The sequence below is a fragment of the Harpia harpyja genome, chromosome 4, assembly GCF_026419915.1.
Source record: "Harpia harpyja isolate bHarHar1 chromosome 4, bHarHar1 primary haplotype, whole genome shotgun sequence".
Taxonomy (NCBI): Eukaryota; Metazoa; Chordata; class Aves; order Accipitriformes; family Accipitridae; genus Harpia; species Harpia harpyja.
Genome location: NC_068943.1, coordinates 81,346,344 through 81,365,513, shown reverse-complemented (window position 1 = coordinate 81,365,513; position 19,170 = coordinate 81,346,344). Strand labels below are relative to the sequence as shown.

Here is a 19,170-nt window from a genome sequence, read left to right as displayed (position 1 = left end):
TCTCTGTATCTGCCCAACTCTGGCAGGTGGAGTGGAGTAGCTCCACCTCACCTCCCTATGTTGGCTGCAGAGCATGGCAAACTCACCTCTTCTTCATCCCTCCACAGGTATTGTCCTCTCAGACATTATAGAGAAGTACTTTGTATCACCCACCCTCTTCAGGGTCATCAGGCTGGCAAGGATTGGCCGTGTCCTCCGGCTGATCCGAGGGGCAAAAGGCATCCGGACTCTCCTCTTTGCTCTGATGATGTCCCTGCCTGCCCTGTTCAACATTGGCCTTCTGCTTTTCCTCGTCATGTTCATCTACTCCATCTTCGGGATGTCCAACTTCGCCTATGTAAAGAAGGAGGCAGGGATCGATGACATCTTCAACTTCGAAACTTTTGGGAACAGCATCATCTGCCTCTTCCAGATCACCACGTCGGCTGGATGGGATGGTCTCCTCAGCCCGATCCTGAACAGTGGTCCCCCCGACTGCGACCCTGACCTTGAAAACCCTGGCAGTCCAGTAAAAGGGGACTGTGGCAATCCATCCATAGGCATCTTCTTCTTCTGCAGCTACATCATCATTTCCTTTCTCATTGTGGTGAACATGTACATTGCCATCATCCTGGAGAACTTCAACGTGGCCACGGAGGAGAGCAGCGAACCCCTCTGCGAAGATGATTTTGAAATGTTTTATGAAACTTGGGAGAAGTTTGACCCCGACGCCACCCAGTTCATTGCATACAGCACCTTGTCTGACTTTGTAGACACCTTACAGGAGCCACTCAAAATTCCCAAGCCAAACAAGATCAAGCTAATCACCATGGATTTGCCAATGGTTGCTGGGGACAAAATCCACTGTCTGGATATCCTCTTTGCCCTGACTAAGGAAGTGCTGGGAGACTCAGGAGAGATGGATGCCTTGAAGGCCACCATGGAGGAGAAGTTCATGGCCGCAAACCCCTCAAAGGTTTCCTATGAACCCATCACCACCACTCTGAAAAGGAAACACGAGGAAGTCTGTGCTACAAGAATCCAGAGGGCTTTCCGGAGGTACCTCCTGAGGCGGTCGGTGAAGCAGGCGTCCTACATGTACAGGCACAGTAAGGACGAGGATGCCCTGAGAGAGGACGCACCCGAGAAGGAAGGTCTGATCGCCACCAAAATGCACGAGATGTATGGGAACAGTGGGACAGATGTGGAGACAGCCCCTGCCTTTGGTCTTGCGCCCATTCCCAGCTCAGAGACGCAAGATGCTCCGCGTGAAGCAAAAGCATGTGATAAGGAACGCGTTGTGAAAGAGTCGCTGGTATAACAGAAAGAGGCTTCCGTCTCTCACCCAGCCTGAAAGGACTTCATTTGTATCTCCTTTTCAAGAGCTCTTCCATATACAGATCAATCGATCTTAGATGTTGAGCTAATTTCAGATATTTCAAGTAGACACCTTAACTTTGGAAGCAGGATCTCTTACTGATCCTGGTTTTCACAGCTCATTGCACTTGCAAAGAGTTTAATATTTTTCTTATGAGAATTAAATGTGAAATCTATTGTTGGTGAAAGAGAAACATTTTAGTTTTGAAATGATCTCATCATGGTAATGATGTTTTTCAGACATTAACAAGTGAGTATGGCTGTCCTTTTACTTACAGTAATTATTTATTAATGTTATTTCACATAAGAGATTTTCTTGTATATTATTCTTCCAGAGTGCAGCCAAGTAGCCCGTGAAAGATGAGCCAAGTGAAATAATATTAAGAATAATTACAGAAAAGGCAAGGTTTTGTGAACAAAAATCTCCAATGTCTTAAGTAGCACCTTTCTTTTGAATATTTGAATAAGCTTTATGGATTATTTTTTGTTATATACAGAGAAAGTGCAATTATGTCTTAAAGATTTGTTTGCATAGACAAAACAAAGCATCTGCAGGTATGTTCTCAGGGTTAAATATCAGGTTTTAAAGGTCTCTGAATATGCATTGAAATCATAAATCATTCAGGTCTCTACAGTACAAATGTAAACTGTATTTACAGTCATGCTTCTTCTCTGTTTTCCCGTTTCATCCAGATTTTGTGGCAGGAAAGCAATGGACAAAGGTAGGGTTTGGAACACCTCCTCCAAGAATCCCCAGTCCCTGTAACAAAACCCTCTAGGGTTTCTTCAAGCCCATAGCAAGAGCAAATGTCCCACTGGAGCGCTCTTGGTTAGCGTTAATTAACGAGACGCATCCCTGGGGATCAGAGCAGGTGTTTGAACGGTCCGTGCAATCAGCTGCTTCAACGGGGTCCTTTAAATCCCATTGGCCACCGAGCACCGGGGGCCTTAATGCAATGAATGCTCCCACTGGAGTGTAAATCCCAAAATACTCAGGCAGAGCTCCCTTCCCTTGGCTGGGGCTCTGGAGATGACCTGGTGGCACATGCTGGGGTCCCTGCAGAGCCTGATGGGGCCAGGCAGGTCCCCACCAGGAAATCTCCCAGCAGAGGAGAATTTTCCCAGGGGGAAAGGGTTTTGCTGCTTTTTACACAGGTGGGCAAAAGGAAAGTAAATCAAGAAAAATGTGCAAAAGGCCCTGAGTTCATCTCTGGACCGCCTTCTGCTTTCAAAAGGGAAAAAAAACCTCTTGAGATCAAAACAAACATGAACCAAAACCTCTTCCAGTTAAAACAAGGGCTGCTTCTTGAAGCCAAAGGGTCTGTCTTTTTGTATTATTATTATAATATTTTTTTTCTTGGGCTGATTTTGGCGCTGAGCCGTTACGGATGCCCCATGTTCAGGCTGGCCAGGAGCGGTGCTGAGCTTGCTTGCATCCACGTGCTGTTGGCCAGGCAGCAGAGCCAGGGTCGCTCTGCTCATCTCGTAGCATTGTGCTTTCATTTCCATGTTGCATAGGGTGATGCTCCCTGGAACAGGAGCCTGAGCTGCTTTAAATGGCGTTTGCGTGGGAAGCATCCATGGCACGGCAGTTTCCAGCCCTGATTGTGGTTCACAATCAATGCTGCTTGTATATATGTGTCGTCGGTAATGGGAAAAATGCCAAAGAGCAAGATTTGTGTGAGCTAAAGCCATTTTTCTTTGTACCTTTCTTAAAATAAATAACTGTAAATGGTCTATTATGATACCAAACACGTTGGTGTGTGTTAGAGGGGAAAAATGTTTTCCCTGCCCCTGGGAGGGGTAAATGCCCCCTCCCTTTGCTCCAGGGCAGATATGGGGAGCCCCTGTGCATGGCCTTGGCTGGACCTGCCATCCTTAGAAGGACCTGGTGGTCCCATCCTGCACAAGAGACCCCCTGGGCTGCCTCCCCCGGCACCTCCAACCCAGCCCAGACCCCAGAGCTTCTGCTCCGCTCATGAACAAGTCCCCTGGAGCCCTTGGTGCCTCACAGCAATGAGCCCTGACTCTAGGAGCTGTAGGAGATGCTGCTGCAGGTTCAACCAAGGAGAGAGGTGGCCTTGGAGGAGGTGCAGACCCCCATGAGCTGCCCCATGCCAAGTTCTGTGGGGCCAAACCTGCCCCACCAGCCACGTGGGAGCAGTTCAGCATCATGGGGAGAAGGCAGCGGTGGGTGAAGGAGGTTTCTGCGTCAATGTGCAGCTGGAGGAGGAGTTGCCTCTGGGACCTGCTGACGTCCCCGAGAGCCACAGCATGGCCTCGCCACTGTGTTTTCTCTCTCACTGGAACAGCTCGTCCCAGGGCTGGTGTAATTCAAGTTGAGAGCATCACGGTACCGCGCAGGCAGGGGGCTGGAGGGAGGAGGTGGCACAACCCACCATCCCTGTCCTCCCACGGCGGGGGAAAGGACAGTGGTGAAACCCAAGCCCTGATGAATAGGAACGGGCTGGGGAAGGGTGCAGCTACTTGGCAGCAGCTCTGCTCTGCCCACAGGGCATGGTCCGGCCACGGGCTGGGGAGCCAGGGTGGCCCAGAGAAAGACACGGGGACATGGGACCCTCCCTGTGACACCATCGGGTCTCCCTACGTCTTATGCCACCAGGTACTGCAGCACAGGGGACTTCAAGGGGAGATCGAGCCCCTCTGGACCAGGTCTGTGCCTGTTCACGGGTGCCAAGGAGCCTGCAGGCAGTGCAGCAGGGTCATTTGGCCACCGTCATGGCAAACTCTTTAGTTTGTGCCCCGCTCCTCATTTTGCCTTACAGGGCTTTCCCAGGCACCTCCAGCATCCCTGCCTCGCACATCGCAGCTCCTATCTCCTACCCCAGGGCTTGATAAAAATCCCTCCGGTGCCTTCTGAGCACATGGGCATCCCCCATCACTTTTGTCTTGCCGGGATGTCACGGACGGGCTGTGCTTTACCAGCGAGACCAGAGGTGACGGCAGCAGGGACTCAGCAGCACAGCCCCAACACACAGCACCGTGTACGGCATGACCTGCCTGCTCTACCAGGAGAAGGCACTCTCCCATCATCTCTCTTCCCTTCCTGGGGCCAGCCTTTCTCGGGAAACCTTTATTTCTCCTCTTTCTTGCTCACATACAAGGTGAGACTCCGGCTAGTTCCCAGCAGCCACCGGATGCTCAGAACTGGTAAAAAAAACCACCAAACCTGCAGAAGGTAAAGGTTTGGGGAGGCCCCAGGCAGAGACACCCGGGCTCTGGGGACCAACACGGCTGGCAAAAGTACCCAAAGGTGTTTTTCACATGGAGTTACAGTTCAGTGCTCACCCGCAGCCGGTAGCACGCAGCAGCCGGAGGGCATGGCATGGAGGGAAAACATATTTCTGCGTCAGAACAAAGGGGGACAGAGCTCACGCTGGGGTGCCAGGTTGTACTTCCCCAGGGAGCGGTTGTCTCCAAAGGACTCATGGAGAAGGGTCTCGGTTATGGCAAACAGCGGAGAAGGAGCGGGCGTTGGCACCAAAGGAGGCGAGACCTTGGTTTGGCCATGTCTCTTCTAGATTTCACCTTTCCCTGGAAGGGCAGCTGCAGGGACTCTCTGGGATGCTGGGGACAGGAGCTGGGGGACCAATCCCATTGCACCCCACAATGAGCAGGGAGGAGAAACCCCACAACCATCCCCTCTTCCCACACCATTCCTGCTCTGACTCTTGCAACTCGGCCAGCATCGACCCCTGCCCGTCACCTACAGGGCTAAACTGGGGGGATCTGCCCAAGCTGCTGTGGAGCTGGGGTGCAACCCTGGGGGTAACCCCCATCCTCTAACCCACGGGGATGCAGCAGTCGAATCTTGCTCCCTGGGCACATCCCCTGTGCTCAGCCAAGGTTTTGCATCACCAGGTGCTTTGCAGATGGGCTCGTCTCCAGTTCTGATGTGGACCCACACCAGTCGTGGCCACCTCCATCAAATAATGCCACCATGACGAGCACAGCCTGGTGACACGAGGCTGGATGGTGCCCAGGGCGCAGGCACCAGCCGCCCCAGCGTCTGCGCTGCATTCAAAACCGGCCCCGAGGGGAAAGTCCCCATCGAGGAGGATTTACATGAGCAGGAAAGGGGCCGTCTCGCGTAGCAGCAGCTTTGCCATTTTTAGGTACGGAGGCCAAGCCAGTCGGAGCAGCCGCTGTGTTTTGCAGAAGCAAGGGCCGGTGACTGGATGTTTCCCTGCCATTTGCAGTGAAAGATGGCTGATTTTTGCACGAGGCTCTGGGTGCTCCAGGTGAACCTCTGGCTGATGGCTCTGGTCACAGGTAGGCATCAAACACGGGCTTTGCATTTCAGAACAAAGAAACGTGCATCCAGGCAATGCACCAGCATGCGTCCCTTGGTTACTGCAATGAGGGACTTCACCCAGGTCTGGCTTTAAATGCATTAGTTTTAAGCTTCGCAATCACCACTCTCAGTCCTGCTTTGTGCAGGAAACCAGCCCTGGGCACGGTAGAGCCAGGGTGGACCCGCAAGGGCTCGGGGCTCGACGCCTGCCTCGGGTTTTGGGTTTTGCTTCCCATTGGGGTGCAGGGAGGGGTGCAGAGATGGGACAATTTCTCGGGCAGCTGGCTGGCTTTGGCAGGAGCCCGATGCCTAATGGGTGCAGAGCCTGCTCGGCTGTGGTTGCAGGTGGCAGGAAAGAAAGGTTGTTGGGGTTTTTTTTTACCATTTATTGCTCTCAGAGGCCTGAGGATGGGGCTGGAACGTTGCTGAGGCTATGGCCAAGCCATGTCCCTTTGCTCCATGGGGTTCAGTGCCCGGGATCAGAGCAGAAATGGGAGGGAAAAAGGCTTTTGGGGGTGATTTGTGGGCCTTGCATGAACATCCCTGTGCTGTTCCCCTTTGCATCACCGTGGAGAAGCAGCAGCTAAACCCAGGACACAGGCTCCTGTCCCCTTCCAACCCTTCTTGCTTGGTGCAGGGGCACCCACAAAATCCTGCAGCAGATCCTACCCTCAGCTGGGGAAGCTTGTGCCCTCAGGAGAAAGGACGTTTAAAGGGTTTCTGTTGGGTGGCCATCCAAGGCCAGCATGGATTCAGGGTTGCAGGGTTTCATCCCAGCTTGAAGAGAGGCTTCAAGGGAGGACAGGGGAAGCTCAGCCCACCCGTGGTTGCAATAGAAATCTTGGCTTTGAGGGGTGTGAGGGCTTTGAGGGTGAGCGACCAGCCTGGTCTTCATTTAGAAACACCACCAAAACACGGAGAGCAAAGCCCTGTGTCCCGGCTGGCCAGCAGGACCGAAGGTGGCAGGGACACGTACCCAACGCACAGCCCGGACGAGGCACATCTCTCCATCTCAGAAAAAAATGAAATGAGGCTGGAGGGGAGAGTTTGCCTGCAGAGATGGAGGTGCTGGAGGTGAACAGGGCAGCACAGACCTGGAAGAGGCTCTGGGGCAGGGAGGGGAGCCCACGACTGAGCCAGCAGGTCCCTGCCAGGCTGTTGTTTGGGGCAGGAAGGTCTGCAGGAGGCTGGCGAGGCTCAGGGCAAAACTCAGGCTAGGGAATTGAACCTTCCTTCTTCTTCTGGGGGGAGTTTTGCAGCTGTCCCAATATGCTAGGAGGGGGTGCAGCCCCCCCCCGCCTCCATGCCAGCTTCCCCACAGTGGGGTTCGGCGAGTATTCATCAAGCGGACGGAGCCGGGCACTGAAGCGGTGCGGTAAACAGGGCTGGTGCTTCCTGCCCAGCTGCAGCAAGAGGAACCGAGGCACAGGGGCACTGGAGCTGCGGGCAGGGGCACCCATGGGTGCTGGGGGTCCCCCCCCTCACCCCGCTTCCTGCACGGTATCGCAGGTCCCACAGCTCCATCCAGCCCTTGTTCCGGGGGGGCTGCATTGTTCCAGGGTCTGAGAAACCCCTCGCCATCATGGGTCTCCACGCCCAAGGAAGACCCGGCAGGGAAAGGGTTTCTGGTTGATTCAGAAAATGGAAAGTGTAAATAAAGAGGCGTGAGTCTGTCTGGACCCTTTCTGAGAGGTGCCAGCCTAGGGGGATAGTAATAGCGAAGGCAGGTTTCCCCGGGATGTCAACCAGAAAGCAACTCAGAGAAGATTAAGGAGATGGGATGGAAATAGAAGTGTTTGTACCCAAATCCGTGCTGCCCCATGTCCTCCGAGTGGGGCTCTGGTTGATGCTCCCAAGAACTCCGTCCCATATGGAATGGGCACGAAGGACCCACGGTACATGCCATCCCATGTGGGACGTCCTACATGGGCTTGTCCTACATGGGTTCTTGGCCGCTATCTCAGGGCCCTTCTCCTGTCTTGCAGGTGGGATCTCAGCGGACAGGAACAGCACCAGGAACAGCACAGGTAACCTCTCAGACCCATTGGGCTCTTTCCCTACACATGTCCCCAGGGTCCCTCCCATCCCCACTGGCTATGCCACAAAGGTACCAGTCCCCTGCAGAGCTGGAGATGTCCCATCACTCACAGGCCTTCTCCATCACAAAGGCCATTCCCAGGCTGTGACCTCCTCCATGGCATTTCCCCAGCCCTGCACCTTCCCTCTCCCTCTGCAAAGCCGGATCCATTTTGTCTTTCCTAAGCACACACAAGGTTTTCCTCTGCATTTGCAGAGCACGTTGCATGAACAAGCCGTGACTTAGGACCCAGTACTGGGCCCAAGCACACAGTGCTTGTGCCATTTCCACCCACAGGCTATTAAGCATGAACTCTGCAACCCAGACGAACCCTCAACCTCACCGGCTCTGGGACCAAAACACAGGCAAAAATACAAAATACAGCAAAATGCAAAAAATATGGAAGCATGAGAGAAGCCATCTGGGGTGATGGGTCTGTCCTAGCAAAGGCTCCGTGGTGTGTGCCAGCACAGGCTGTAATTTTGGAGCTGGGACTAACGAGATGTACATAAAGAAGTGGGGTGGGAGCAGCAAAAAAGTATTTGAGTGAAGCCATTCCCACAGAAAATTTGAGTTTCCATTAAAAGCATGTTTTCACCAAAATTCTCTGATGTCTACCCCCAGAAGATGATGATTCACCAAAACAAAACTGAATGCTCAAAAGCAGTATAATCCATGAAAATGGGAAGCTCTTAATTTGGGAGACGCTGGGGAGGGTGTCATGGGACCAGCTTTTTTTCCGATGCTCCCCGGGTGCTGCGTCCTTGCTCATCACGACCACCCTCGTCCCCTGGCAGGCAGCGGGTGCCCTGTGGCGCAGCAGCACCTGCGCTACGTGGCAGCCAAGAAGAACATGCCCGTCCACTTCATCTGCTACTCCCAGGAGCCCCATAGCATGCAGTGGTACAAAACAGCAGAGGACAGTGATGACCTCTATGGGCTGGATCACAGCACCTCCCGCTACAGCATCGAGAGGAAAGACAACCTCATCAACTTCACCATCTTCAGGATCACCTATGAGGACAACGGCATCTATGTGTGTGACAGCAAGAACCTCACGGCGGAGAGAAAGCAGCCGCACTTGTGCGCGACAGAGCTCAGAGTCATGGGTGAGTGGGACCTCCCCATCCTCTGTGCACCCCAGGAAATGCTCTTTCTCCTTCTCTCACCCTTTCCCCCTCCATATGAACCCCACATCGTGCTCCTATGCACCTACCTTTCCCCATGCTGGTGGGACCCCTTCAAACACAACTGTAGATGTTCCATAGCACTACAGAGGTTTCTTTGCTTATTGCCAGCCACCAAGCAGCATGACAACCTCCCCCAGTTTGCCCTGGCACGTCCATCCTACAAAAACCCACCCCAGGGACTGCATTCCCCTAATAAATCAGATTTTTCCTGGTCCTGACTAGTGGTGGGTCCTGCCCAATGTGTCTCATCCCGGAGCTGGTCCCTGATGCCAACCCTGGGGGCAGTTTGCAATGCTCTGGTCTCTCTCAAGGGCGAGGGCATGTCACCCTTGTATCCCAATCCACTCTTCCTGATACACAAACTTGTGGCCATGCCGAGCTCGTCCCTGTTCCCCGGGAGCCTGGCACAGAGGTGGGACTTGGGGCTCTCCCTGTGCTGCTGCCCCCAGGTCACAGTAGCATCCAGCAGATCCAGAGCAGGAACACCCTGAAAGACACCATCATCATCATCCAGTCCATCCTGCTTGTCATCTTCATCAGCGTCCCCATGCTCCTCTTCCTAGACAAAGTAAGTGACAGCATCTCCAGCAGTGGGGATGTCCCCAGCTTCGTCGCTGCGGTGCTCACAGCAGTGCCCTGCATCCTGGGCAGGCCACTGCTAGGGATGGGGACGGGCAGGCACTGGGTTTGGGGCTGTTGCATGAGGGCGTGGCTAGCTGAACTGGGAAAATAAGCATCTAAAATGGTATGTGGGACTGTGTGGATTTGCCTGTGGAAGCGGTGGGACCTGGCCTGGCGGGATGAGTTCAGGGACACAGGATGGGGGATCCTGGTGGCTGCTGACACCCAGCCTGTGACTCTCCTTTCCATAGGGTGAAGGCAAGGAAAGCCCAGAGGAGGACCACACCTATGAGGTAATGCTTCACTAATTACAGAAATACCTCTGTAATATCAACCTGAGCCTTGAAATAGCCAGTTGTGCCCTTGCTGGGTGTCTGCTAGGTACCACCAGCCCTTGCAGGGTGCATCAGGGCATCTTCCTCCCAAGTGCCTTTTGCAAGCACTGAGCCAAGCTCTGAGCACATCCAGCCATCTATCGCCATCTCCTCCCCTCTCAGAAGCTGCCCCAATCTCTGGGGGAATAGCCTGGAGATGGGTCCCCACTTGGGTGTCCCAAGGCGGGATGCACCGTGGATGGAACCGTGGTCCCCCTCCCGTGTCTCAACCTCCTTCTTCTTGGCGCAGGGCCTGGAGGTGGAGCAGATGGCCACCTACGAGGACATCACTCCTTTCCGGGACGTGAAGGCCAAGTGGACAGTTGGGGAGCACCCAGGCGAAGAGTGAGACCGGCACCGGTGGCACGGCTCCCTGCCCGCACCCGAGGGGATGGGCTCCCAGCTCCTGCGCTGGACCATGGCTCTGATGGACACCTGGATTCCGGGCTGCGATCCCGGACTGCAAACCACCTCCAGCAGCCTTGCACGGAGCTCAGGTCCTGCTGCCCTTGGGTACTCGCTTTGCCGCATCCGGGCTGTGCCCACCAAGGCTGCCCTGCCCTGGCTGTCGCTCCCACCGCCCCGCTGATGAATCCCTAAAGCCTATGTAGAAATTAGGAGCCACCTGCAGTCCCCCCACTAGCAAACTGGCCCCAAACCCTGGGCAGCCCCACCCCATGGCGCTGAGCTCCTGAATGGTTAATGCAATGGAAGTACCAGGGTGGGTGGTGGGTCTCCTCCAGCCCCACCATCCCTGGGAAGAAAAGGACCAGGCATCATCACTCTCCACGCTGCAAGGACCCTCCTGGGCTGCGAGACCCCGCTGCAGCCCTGGCAGAGGAGCTGAGGTGAGCAGCACCACGTGGGTGTTATGAGAAGTGGATTTTAGTCCACTGTTTAGCTCTCCAGCCATGGATGTGTCCAGCAGGCCAAGCTGGCAGTTGTCTGAGATGGAGGATCCTCCAAAAGCACCTCTTTCTCCCCAAAGACTACAGGAAAAGCTAGGGAGACAGCTGTCACCCAGGGGGTCTTGTGCAAGTCTTTCTCCTCTCCAGGCAAGAGCTGGCCCATGTCACGAAGACGTCCCCATGGTGAGGGATGCGTCCGACCTCAGAAGCTATGGGGAAGATGTAAATTGTGGGACACAAAAGTCCAACTGCTTTTTCAAGTCCTAATAAAGATAATGGGTAAATTCACATCCTGCTCCACCCTGCCGTGCCTGGTCCAAGGGTGTCCCATAACCCTGGTGCCAGTGTTGGTGGGATGCCCTGGGAATAAGGAGCAGCTTTTCATGGCTCCAGCTTAGCTAGAAACCAAACTTCACCTCATCAGGGCCCCGAGTGCAGGCAGGGATGTGAAGCCGGGAGCAGCCGAGGGGCTCTCCTGGAAGCTCTCGCTGAGCACGCACGGGGGGACGTCCACAGTCCCAAGACGTCAGCTGGGGATGAGAGACAAAGACCATCGCCAGGATCCGAAGCAGGAGAACAGGGCCCAGGGCCAGGAGCTCTGCTCCCGGCTACATCTGGTCTTGCAAGAGAAGCTGAAAAACATCTGGAGAGGAGCAGAGTGGCGCTAATTGGTTTTGTTAATAAAAACTATCTTGGCACAGCAGCAGCAGCTGTGTGGGTGATGGGGCTCGGGGCTGGCTGGGCACCCAACACCAGGGCTCAGGGGGTCCAGAGAGGCATGGCTAGCACAGGGTGTTGGGTTTGTCTGGATGAGGCAGGACAAGAGGGTGATGAGGACTGTGGGGCTGAAAAGTCTGTCCCCCCCTCAGAGAGCCCAGGGCCCCTGCGCCCCTGTGGCTCATGACATTTCAGGCCCCGAGGAGAGGAATACAGGACTGCTCTGCTTCCCAAAACAGCCGGCAGAAAAGGGAGGGTAAAATCGTGAGCAAACAGGGCTTTCCAGCAGGGAACAGGATGGTTCTTGTTTAGTAGTAAACCACCTTCAGGGAAAACTGGTATTCAATCTAAATAGCACAAAAACAGCATTTTAACGTTGATTTTTACTAGTTAAATAAAACTATCCCAAATTAGTTGCATGCGCATGTATATAAATGTTACTTAAACATGTTTTACTTATAAAATTGATTAATTAAAGAAAGGAGTATTCACAGTGAGAGAAGTGAACTGGCTGTTCCCGGTTTCCACATCGGCCAAGACTGTAGGACTAGCAGAGCTCCTCCCTCCATCCCTTGTTTTCAGTTAAGAAATGGAAGAGGAAGGCAAGTTTTCTGGCCTTCCCAGTTCCCAACTGCTTTCTCAGCTCTGTGTAAACAACTTGCTCAACTGACTTAACTGAATCATACGAAAATAAGGAGAATCTGCTGTTTGCACCTGGAAAGGAAGCCACCGATGTCAAAAGCAGTTTCAGCGACCCCAGTTCCGCTCTGCCACTTGGTCACCCTCTCAGCCCAGGGTTTTGGCTTCCTTTAAAATGCCAGAAGCAAATAAATATTTCTGTAGTGTTAGTGTTTTATTTTAAATGCTTAGACTGGTTTCTAGGGAGCCTAGAGATAGGGTTTGTTTTAATTTTATATTGAGATAGGTTTGTATTTAAAATGCATTTAATGTAAATAAATATATTTCAGTATATACAGTCCAGGCTCTGTATTTTGACCTGATTTGTATCCTTACCATCAGCAGGATAGCCAGGCAGACAGACTGGGTTGCAGTCCTGGACATCCTCAGCCTCATCTTTAGAAATGGGTTCAGTGAAACTGAGCAGTTCTAGTTCTAGGAAATAAAACCCATCAATTCAACCTGAAAAGGAATATTTACCTTCTGAGTCGTGAGCTAGCAGAGGTAGTCAACCATCACTTAAAACCTCTGTCAACCATGTCGTTGCCCACTGAAGTGCAGAGCCTGGGCTGTGGGCCAGCAGCTGGCTCCTCAGTCAGGATTCACTGGTTGCAGCGCATCCATCAGCCTGGGAAGGTCCTCTCCACACAACCACCCCAGGCTGGGGGGGTCAGGAGGACCCAAGGAGTACACACACCTGCAAGGAAAGTTGCTTCACTTGTTCAGATGCTGCTGGTGATGCTCAGGGCAAGGCGGGTAGACATGGGACCACCCTGAAAAGAACTGAGGGGGTTTTCTCTTTGAAAAAAGAAAAGAAACTTGGAAATTACAGTGTCATGCTGCTTTACGAGATGCTACTTTGGGTCGCAAATGCAGGCATTTGAAAGCCAGAAAATGCCAAGCTGGTATTTGAGAGCTGCTTATGCAACATAATTCTGCCAGTGGCATGTGTTTGCCCAGCCCAGCATTTCACAGTCACGCACTGCCTTCTCCACGAAGCTTCTGCCTCATTTAATGCCCAGAGATGATCGGCGACAAACCAAGCCTCAGGGGCACCGCACAGTCTGGATCATCCTGGCATCTCTGTGCTTGGCTGCAACATAAAAAATGTTGATTTTGCACCATGTTTTTACTTACAGACCTGGAGAGGCAGATGGGCAGGACTCGGGTGCAAGATGCTGTACCAATTTAGCTGCTGTGGTCGAGCATCATCATTAACAGGCAGCAGAGCCTGTGCTGGGCTGGGGTGCCCGCTGTTCTGCTCATCTCTGACAAATATTGAAGTATTTAAACACAATCTGGAGTAGAAAAACACACCCAGATGTTGCTGGCTATTGGGTGACGGGATACCTGATAGCTGCAGGACCCACTGTTCCCTCTCCTCTAGGGACTGACATTTACTTTGCGACACCACCACATCTCCAGTGAGCAAACACCCAGGGGCTTCTCGGAACAAACCGCGCTCTCCCCACTTTGTTTATTAATGAGCTCTCGCACCCTCTGCTCCAGCCGCCCCGGTGAGGATGCTGCCTCTTGGAAATCGAACCCATGCCAGGGGGGCACAGCAAACCCAGGGCCCAGGGGAGCCAAATCACCACCCCTAACCAGGAAGCAGTCCTTGATCCCCAGACAAAGGGCCAAAACAGGGAGGTTTGGGGCAATTGGTGCCTTATGGGGAGTAAAAGTCCTTTAAGCTCCCCCGGAGCTGGGCATCCGAGGTTCTGTCTTGTTTTGCTCAAAAGCAGGGATAGATGTGCTGTGACCTCTCCTCTTCCCCATCTCCTCTTCCTCCTTTCCACACCAGCCCTCTCCTTAATCCAGATATTTCACGTTTGCATCTCAGGCAAGAGCAGGAAGACGCTCATAACCAGATCTTCTCATAGCCTTGTCCAGCTGAGATTGTGAGAAACCTCCCAGAGCTCTGGCATCTGGATTTGCAGCGGGCAGGCTGGTACCTGAACAAGGACCTGGGTATGACAGCTCTTTGTCATACCTATGGCAATCCAGCTCACCAAAACTATTGCTGAACTTCTGAAATTTTGGTAGAAATTACTTGGCTGAAATAGGATTCATCTGACAATATCCATCCAGCTCTATCCCCGCTAACAATAAAGGGGAAAACATCTCACTTGCTTTAAGTCAGAAGTCTACCAAACTGGCCAGTCAGCCCAGTTAACTGTGGGCCAAGGCTCAGAGCCAGGCAGAAAAATCAGGTGGACATGGGAAGTTCCACCATGTAAAAGCACTGATCTGATTTAGGATGGGTCTTCCAATGATCAAGAAAATTTTATTTGCAATAAACAGCAGAATATGGCGAAATCATTCAGCACTGGTTTCATCCCTAGGCAAACAACCTCCCCAACCTTTACATCTATGTATAAATGACTACAATTAGGTAGCACCATTGCGAACACTTGTGCATTTATGCACAGAGAAGATACAGAGATGTTGTTGTGATCATGAACACATATATACATTTTAAACAGACACCCTGCTATATAAGGGGTGGCTCAACAGTTACCTTTACCAGCCTAGATGAAAGGAGGAAACATTCATTGTCAAGCAACACCTGAGCAACTCACCAGGCAGAAATGGCTCCAGGTACTTTTCTTTATTTCAGTTTTAAAGGATTGCCAGGGCTGTGCATGCTTAGGGTGATGGGAGATGATGACGGGGCAGTACTGTGGTGGGCTATACACACTCAGTGCCAGCCCTAAATTAAAACGTGTCAACTTATAAATCAATGAAGAAGAAATACCTCTCCTTACAGCGTGACTTTAATCCATGAATTAACTTACGTAGTCTTTAGCCTCAGCTGGGCAAGGAGAGGGTGGAGAACATGAAGAACAAGGTCAAGCCACAGTTATAATAGTTATTATTAACATAAATGTTGGCAGGGATATTAAAACTCATATTCAAAGCTTACGACGGTTATCAGGGTGATGTCTAATGCGTATGTCCAAGTCCTACAGGCTCCAAGGCATTCCTCCACTGAAGGGTATTTGTCTGAGATTAACTTTGTGGTCTCTGTAAGCACAGATGGACATTGTGTGAGTTAGATGTTGAACGTTGAAAACCTTTACGCTTGACAAAGATCACCAGATTCTACAGGTATGCCCCAGAGAGCAAAAATAGCTGGTCACAGCACAGGTAATGCCATCAGCTCTTGTCCTAGTGAAGGCAGACAGCCAGTTTCACGTCAGCAGCATGGTGTAAACCAAGGCTAAAGTGAGGTAATCCCAGGCCCTCGCCTGGTACTCGCCATCCCCTGCTTGGTCACACAATGAAGAGTGCACTGTGCTCTTCTCATGAGGGCAAGGCCTACGGAAAAACACGAGCATGTTAGGGAAAAACATAGGGACACACTCTAGTTTTCACGGGGCAACAATGACTCTTCAGCTACAAAGACGCTGCTTATAACACTGGGAGCAGTACAAGCCCTGAGGGCACGTCTAGTGAAAGGGGACAGGGTTTCATTTGATTTGGGGGAGGGCTAAGCTCACTCACAGAGTCCAAGAAGACATTAAGGAAGGTGACCCCTTAGCCAGCACTGACAGAAGAGGCTGGGAACTAATTAATTCCCAGGTGCCACCTCCCTCCTCAGCAGTCACTAAAGGACTGCTAACACCTTTCCTCTCCGTTTTGCTGCAGGGTCATGGTTTTCTCCTCTCTTCATTGCTGTGATCACCCTGGGACTGCAGTGGCCACAGGAAGCTGCCACCTTCCCAGCCATGCCTCTTTCCAACCTGTTTGCCAATGCTGTGCTGAGGGCTCAGCACCTTCACCTCCTGGCTGCGGAGACATACAAAGAGTTCGTAAGTGTCGTGGCCTCTGGGCATCTCCTCCACATTAGCCTGATGGTTTCAGGACTGTATAACTTCCTAGAAACAGAGACTTTTCAACTATTGGTGTCTCCTCTGTCAGCTCTTGATGAGATGAAAGGGTCTTAATAGGACAGGACAGGTCATGTCCCATCAGCCTGGACCCTGCCCCCTCCCTCAGCTCTCTGCCCCCACATCTGATCCTGCACAGTCCCCTCCTCAGGGCCATTGCTGCCCACATCCAAACCTACTGCACAGGGTCAGCTGTCTCAAAGAGAAAGTTGGCTCTGAAAGCAGTGGGAGATGGCACGATATTTTGCAAGACTTTCCTGTGTCGGTCACCTTTGGCCCTGGCTGATTCTGAATGCTTAAAACTATCCAGTCTCTGCTGTTGCCAGGAGCTGGCATGAGCTGTCACTTTGGCAAGAGCTGTCCTTGGGGCTCATCTACTCCTTGGGAGAACCCAGTCCAAGTGTGTTTTGCATTCACCTTAGCACCTTGGCTTAGTGAAAGGAAGACCTTTAGGTCCAGCAGCTATTGTGCCAACATACAAACTCCTGCTTCCTACCTGCCAACCCTTTACAGGGACACCTCATGTCTCATGTATTTCTTGCAAAGAGTAACCATTCAGGACAGCCTGGGAAAGTGTCTGTGGTCTTCTCCCAGTACATGGGCAACAGACCTGAGTGCATTTGGGATGTCTCCACAGGAACGCACCTATATTCCAGAGGACCAAAGACATGCCAACAAAAATTCCCAGGCAGCATTTTGTTACTCTGAAACCATCCCTGCTCCCACGGGGAAGGATGATGCCCAGCAGAAATCGGTAAGTTCCCTCCCCTGGGGCAAGCACAGACCTGTTTAAAGAGCCCAGCTGTACTTCATTACAGGAACAGAGAGCTTCCATCTGTGAGCATTTCAGTGCTTCATTCCTCCTCTCCCTTTTTTACTCTTTAAGCCCTGCATGAACAAAGATTCTTCTGGGTTATACTATGAATCATATTCCCATTCTAAGGATGAGAAAAAACTATTGTCTGCACAGGACAAATGGCTGGGTGGTGCTCCTCAGCTTGCAAACTCATTTGTATCTGCTGAAGCCGCAGGAGCAGTGGCACATCTCTGGGTCACCTCCAGGCTGTTTCAGAGGGAGCAGGGCACACAGGTAACTCTACCAAATACCTCACCTGCACAGCTTTGACCCTTTCTTAATTTCAGGATATGGAGCTCCTTCGGTTTTCACTGGTTCTCATCCAGTCCTGGCTGACCCCGGTGCAATACCTAAGCAAGGTGTTCACAAACAATCTGGTTTTTGGCACCTCAGACAGAGTGTATGAAAAACTAAAGGACCTGGAAGAAGGGATCCAAGCTCTGATGAGGGTAAGTTGCAGCATGTAGTACGGCTACAGAATAAGAGAACCCCTAGATACAGGGCACTCAGCTCTCAGGGTCTTCCGTGGGATCCAAAGACCATGAGAAATCTCCCCACCTCCACTCTGAAGACCAGTGGCATCCTTTAGACTTTGCTTACCTTAAGATAATGAGATCATGACACCCCATTGTACACGTTTCATCACTGGGCAGTATAAGAAAACACATAACAAATGTTAACAGCACTGCCATAACCACTCAGATAGCAGTACAGACCCAAACTCTCTCCAAATCCAGCACCAAAGAATACTCAGTTGCTTAAATCTGCTGTACAAACAGCAGTATAATGTTTGCTGCATCTCCATGCAAAATACTTTAAAGTGGAGTAAATTTTGCAAGGTTTGCAACCTGGCTTTAAGGACTCATGACATTTTATAAAAGCAACCTGTATAAGTCTGTGTACAGATGGAAGCCTATGCTCTGATGTTTCTCTCTTGCAGCACCCAGACAGCTGAGAGCTGGAGAGTGATCTTCTTCAAGGGTCACTCTTAATTTTTGCTTTGTTGTTTTAAATGAAATTGCTTATCTGCCAGGACACCTTTTCAGTTATGCTTGCTCTATAACTAAGTTTATCTGCCAGCATCACCATGTAGCCAGAGCTCTGAGACCCGTATCTGTGAGAAATGAGCCTGGACAATTATTTACATCTAGCATCTAAATAACTCTGAAAGTCAGGCCCTGAGAGTAAACGGACATCTTCTGTCCTGGCACTTTAGCTGGTATAAGTAGGCGTATGTATCAGCACCACTTCCAGATTTTGCTCTCCATTTGATATGTGCTTGGGCATTGGGAAGCAGTACACAGAAACTAGACAAATAATCACGCTTCACCCATTTATGACACTGTTTACTGTGCCAGCTGGTCAGCAAAGCAGGGCAGGAGGAGTGGCAGGCTGCAGATCTCTCAGCTCCAGATGCATGTGGCTTGGGTCTGAGTTAGAGCTTTGCCCACTGGGAAGATGGGAGAAAAGAGAGAATTATTTACCTGGTTCCTCGTGTCCTTGGCTAGAGTAGCTACAGAGAGACCCTGCAACTTTCTGCTTATTTTAAGACCCCAGAAGACACACTCCTCCCTCCCTGTGGCCTTGTGCCCAGCTCCCTTCTCACTGGTAGCAATTCGTGTAGCATCACCCCTGCAGAATTACCCTTCCTGTAAACACATCAACTCAAAAGTACGTTTGAAATATGATCGAGGGGGGGGACTGCCAACCTCCTCTAAAGCTAGCCAGGAGCCTTGGCAATGGGCCCCTTGGAGGATGCTCATCCCCAGGCCCCCAGCACCTCTCCATCCTCTCACAGGAGCTGGAGGACCGGAGCCCGCGGGGTCCCCAGATCCTCAAACCCACCTACGACAAATTCGACATCCACCTGCGCAACGAGGACGCCCTGCTGAAGAACTACGGCTTGCTCTCCTGCTTCAAGAAGGACCTGCACAAGGTGGAGACCTACCTGAAGGTGATGAAGTGCCGGCGCTACGGCGAGGGAAACTGCACCGTTTGATGTCGGGGATGGTTCCCCACCTGCCCCGGTCCCCCGCCGGCTCCTTGTAACGAATATTGGAGAATAAACCCGCTACCTGCTCGCACGTCTCTGGCTGTCGGGGGGGGGGGGGGGGGAGGCTGCGGGGACGGGCCGCCGCTGGGAGAGAGTGGATTTGGGGCTGGGGGGGGGTGGATTTGGGGGGGG

At 52.0% G+C, this 19,170-nt stretch overlaps 3 protein-coding genes and 1 long non-coding RNA gene across 7 annotated transcripts in view; 3 read left to right on the top strand and 1 right to left on the bottom strand.

Annotated features, from left to right (window-relative positions):
• The window catches only part of SCN4A (sodium voltage-gated channel alpha subunit 4), a 44,867-nt gene extending 41,759 nt beyond the window's left edge, over nucleotides 1–3,108 (top strand). Inside the window, exon 26 of the mRNA XM_052785051.1 lies at nucleotides 108–3,108. Coding sequence (XP_052641011.1) covers nucleotides 108–1,300 — 1,193 coding nt within the window. The 3' untranslated portion in view covers nucleotides 1,301–3,108. The remainder of the gene's footprint in view (nucleotides 1–107) is intronic.
• Nucleotides 3,109–5,491: 2,383 nt separating this feature from the next.
• CD79B (CD79b molecule) lies at nucleotides 5,492–12,703 on the top strand. Of its 2 annotated transcripts, XM_052785048.1 has the most exons (6): nucleotides 5,492–5,649; nucleotides 7,657–7,698; nucleotides 8,546–8,857; nucleotides 9,388–9,506; nucleotides 9,811–9,852; nucleotides 10,184–12,703. In XM_052785048.1, the coding sequence occupies exons 1-6, from the start codon at nucleotides 5,583–5,585 to the stop codon at nucleotides 10,280–10,282; spliced, it is 681 nt and encodes a 226-aa protein (XP_052641008.1). In that variant the 5' UTR covers nucleotides 5,492–5,582; the 3' UTR covers nucleotides 10,283–12,703. The 2 variants fall into 2 exon arrangements, with proteins under 2 accessions (XP_052641008.1, XP_052641007.1); XM_052785047.1 differs by lacking the exon at nucleotides 5,492–5,649 and having other exon boundaries at nucleotides 7,576–7,698.
• Nucleotides 9,313–19,145, bottom strand: LOC128140786 (uncharacterized). Of its 3 annotated transcripts, none has more exons than XR_008234820.1 (4): nucleotides 18,934–19,145; nucleotides 13,378–18,435; nucleotides 12,717–12,933; nucleotides 9,313–9,425 (listed from the first exon to the last, which is right to left on the bottom strand). It is a non-coding gene; the product is annotated as an uncharacterized LOC128140786 (long non-coding RNA). The 3 variants fall into 3 exon arrangements; XR_008234821.1 differs by having other exon boundaries at nucleotides 12,717–15,557; nucleotides 16,915–18,435; XR_008234819.1 differs by having other exon boundaries at nucleotides 12,717–18,435.
• Nucleotides 14,782–19,011, top strand: LOC128140785 (somatotropin). The gene is made up of 5 exons (XM_052785049.1): nucleotides 14,782–14,837; nucleotides 15,888–16,051; nucleotides 16,767–16,883; nucleotides 17,273–17,434; nucleotides 18,784–19,011. The coding sequence occupies exons 1-5, from the start codon at nucleotides 14,828–14,830 to the stop codon at nucleotides 18,982–18,984; spliced, it is 654 nt and encodes a 217-aa protein (XP_052641009.1). The 5' UTR covers nucleotides 14,782–14,827; the 3' UTR covers nucleotides 18,985–19,011.
• Nucleotides 19,146–19,170: the final 25 nt, after the last annotated feature.

Coding starts and splice junctions, on each gene's coding strand:
- CD79B (XM_052785047.1), top strand. CDS start 7,581: ATGTGGGACGTCCTACATGGGCTTGTCCTACATGGGTTCTTGGCCGCT. Junction 8,858..9,387: donor GACAGAGCTCAGAGTCATGG/GTGAGTGGGACC, acceptor TGCTGCCCCCAG/GTCACAGTAGCATCCAGCAG. Junction 9,853..10,183: donor AGGAGGACCACACCTATGAG/GTAATGCTTCAC, acceptor TTCTTGGCGCAG/GGCCTGGAGGTGGAGCAGAT.
- LOC128140785 (XM_052785049.1), top strand. Junction 16,884..17,272: donor ATGATGCCCAGCAGAAATCG/GTAAGTTCCCTC, acceptor TCTTAATTTCAG/GATATGGAGCTCCTTCGGTT. Junction 17,435..18,783: donor GGATCCAAGCTCTGATGAGG/GTAAGTTGCAGC, acceptor ATCCTCTCACAG/GAGCTGGAGGACCGGAGCCC.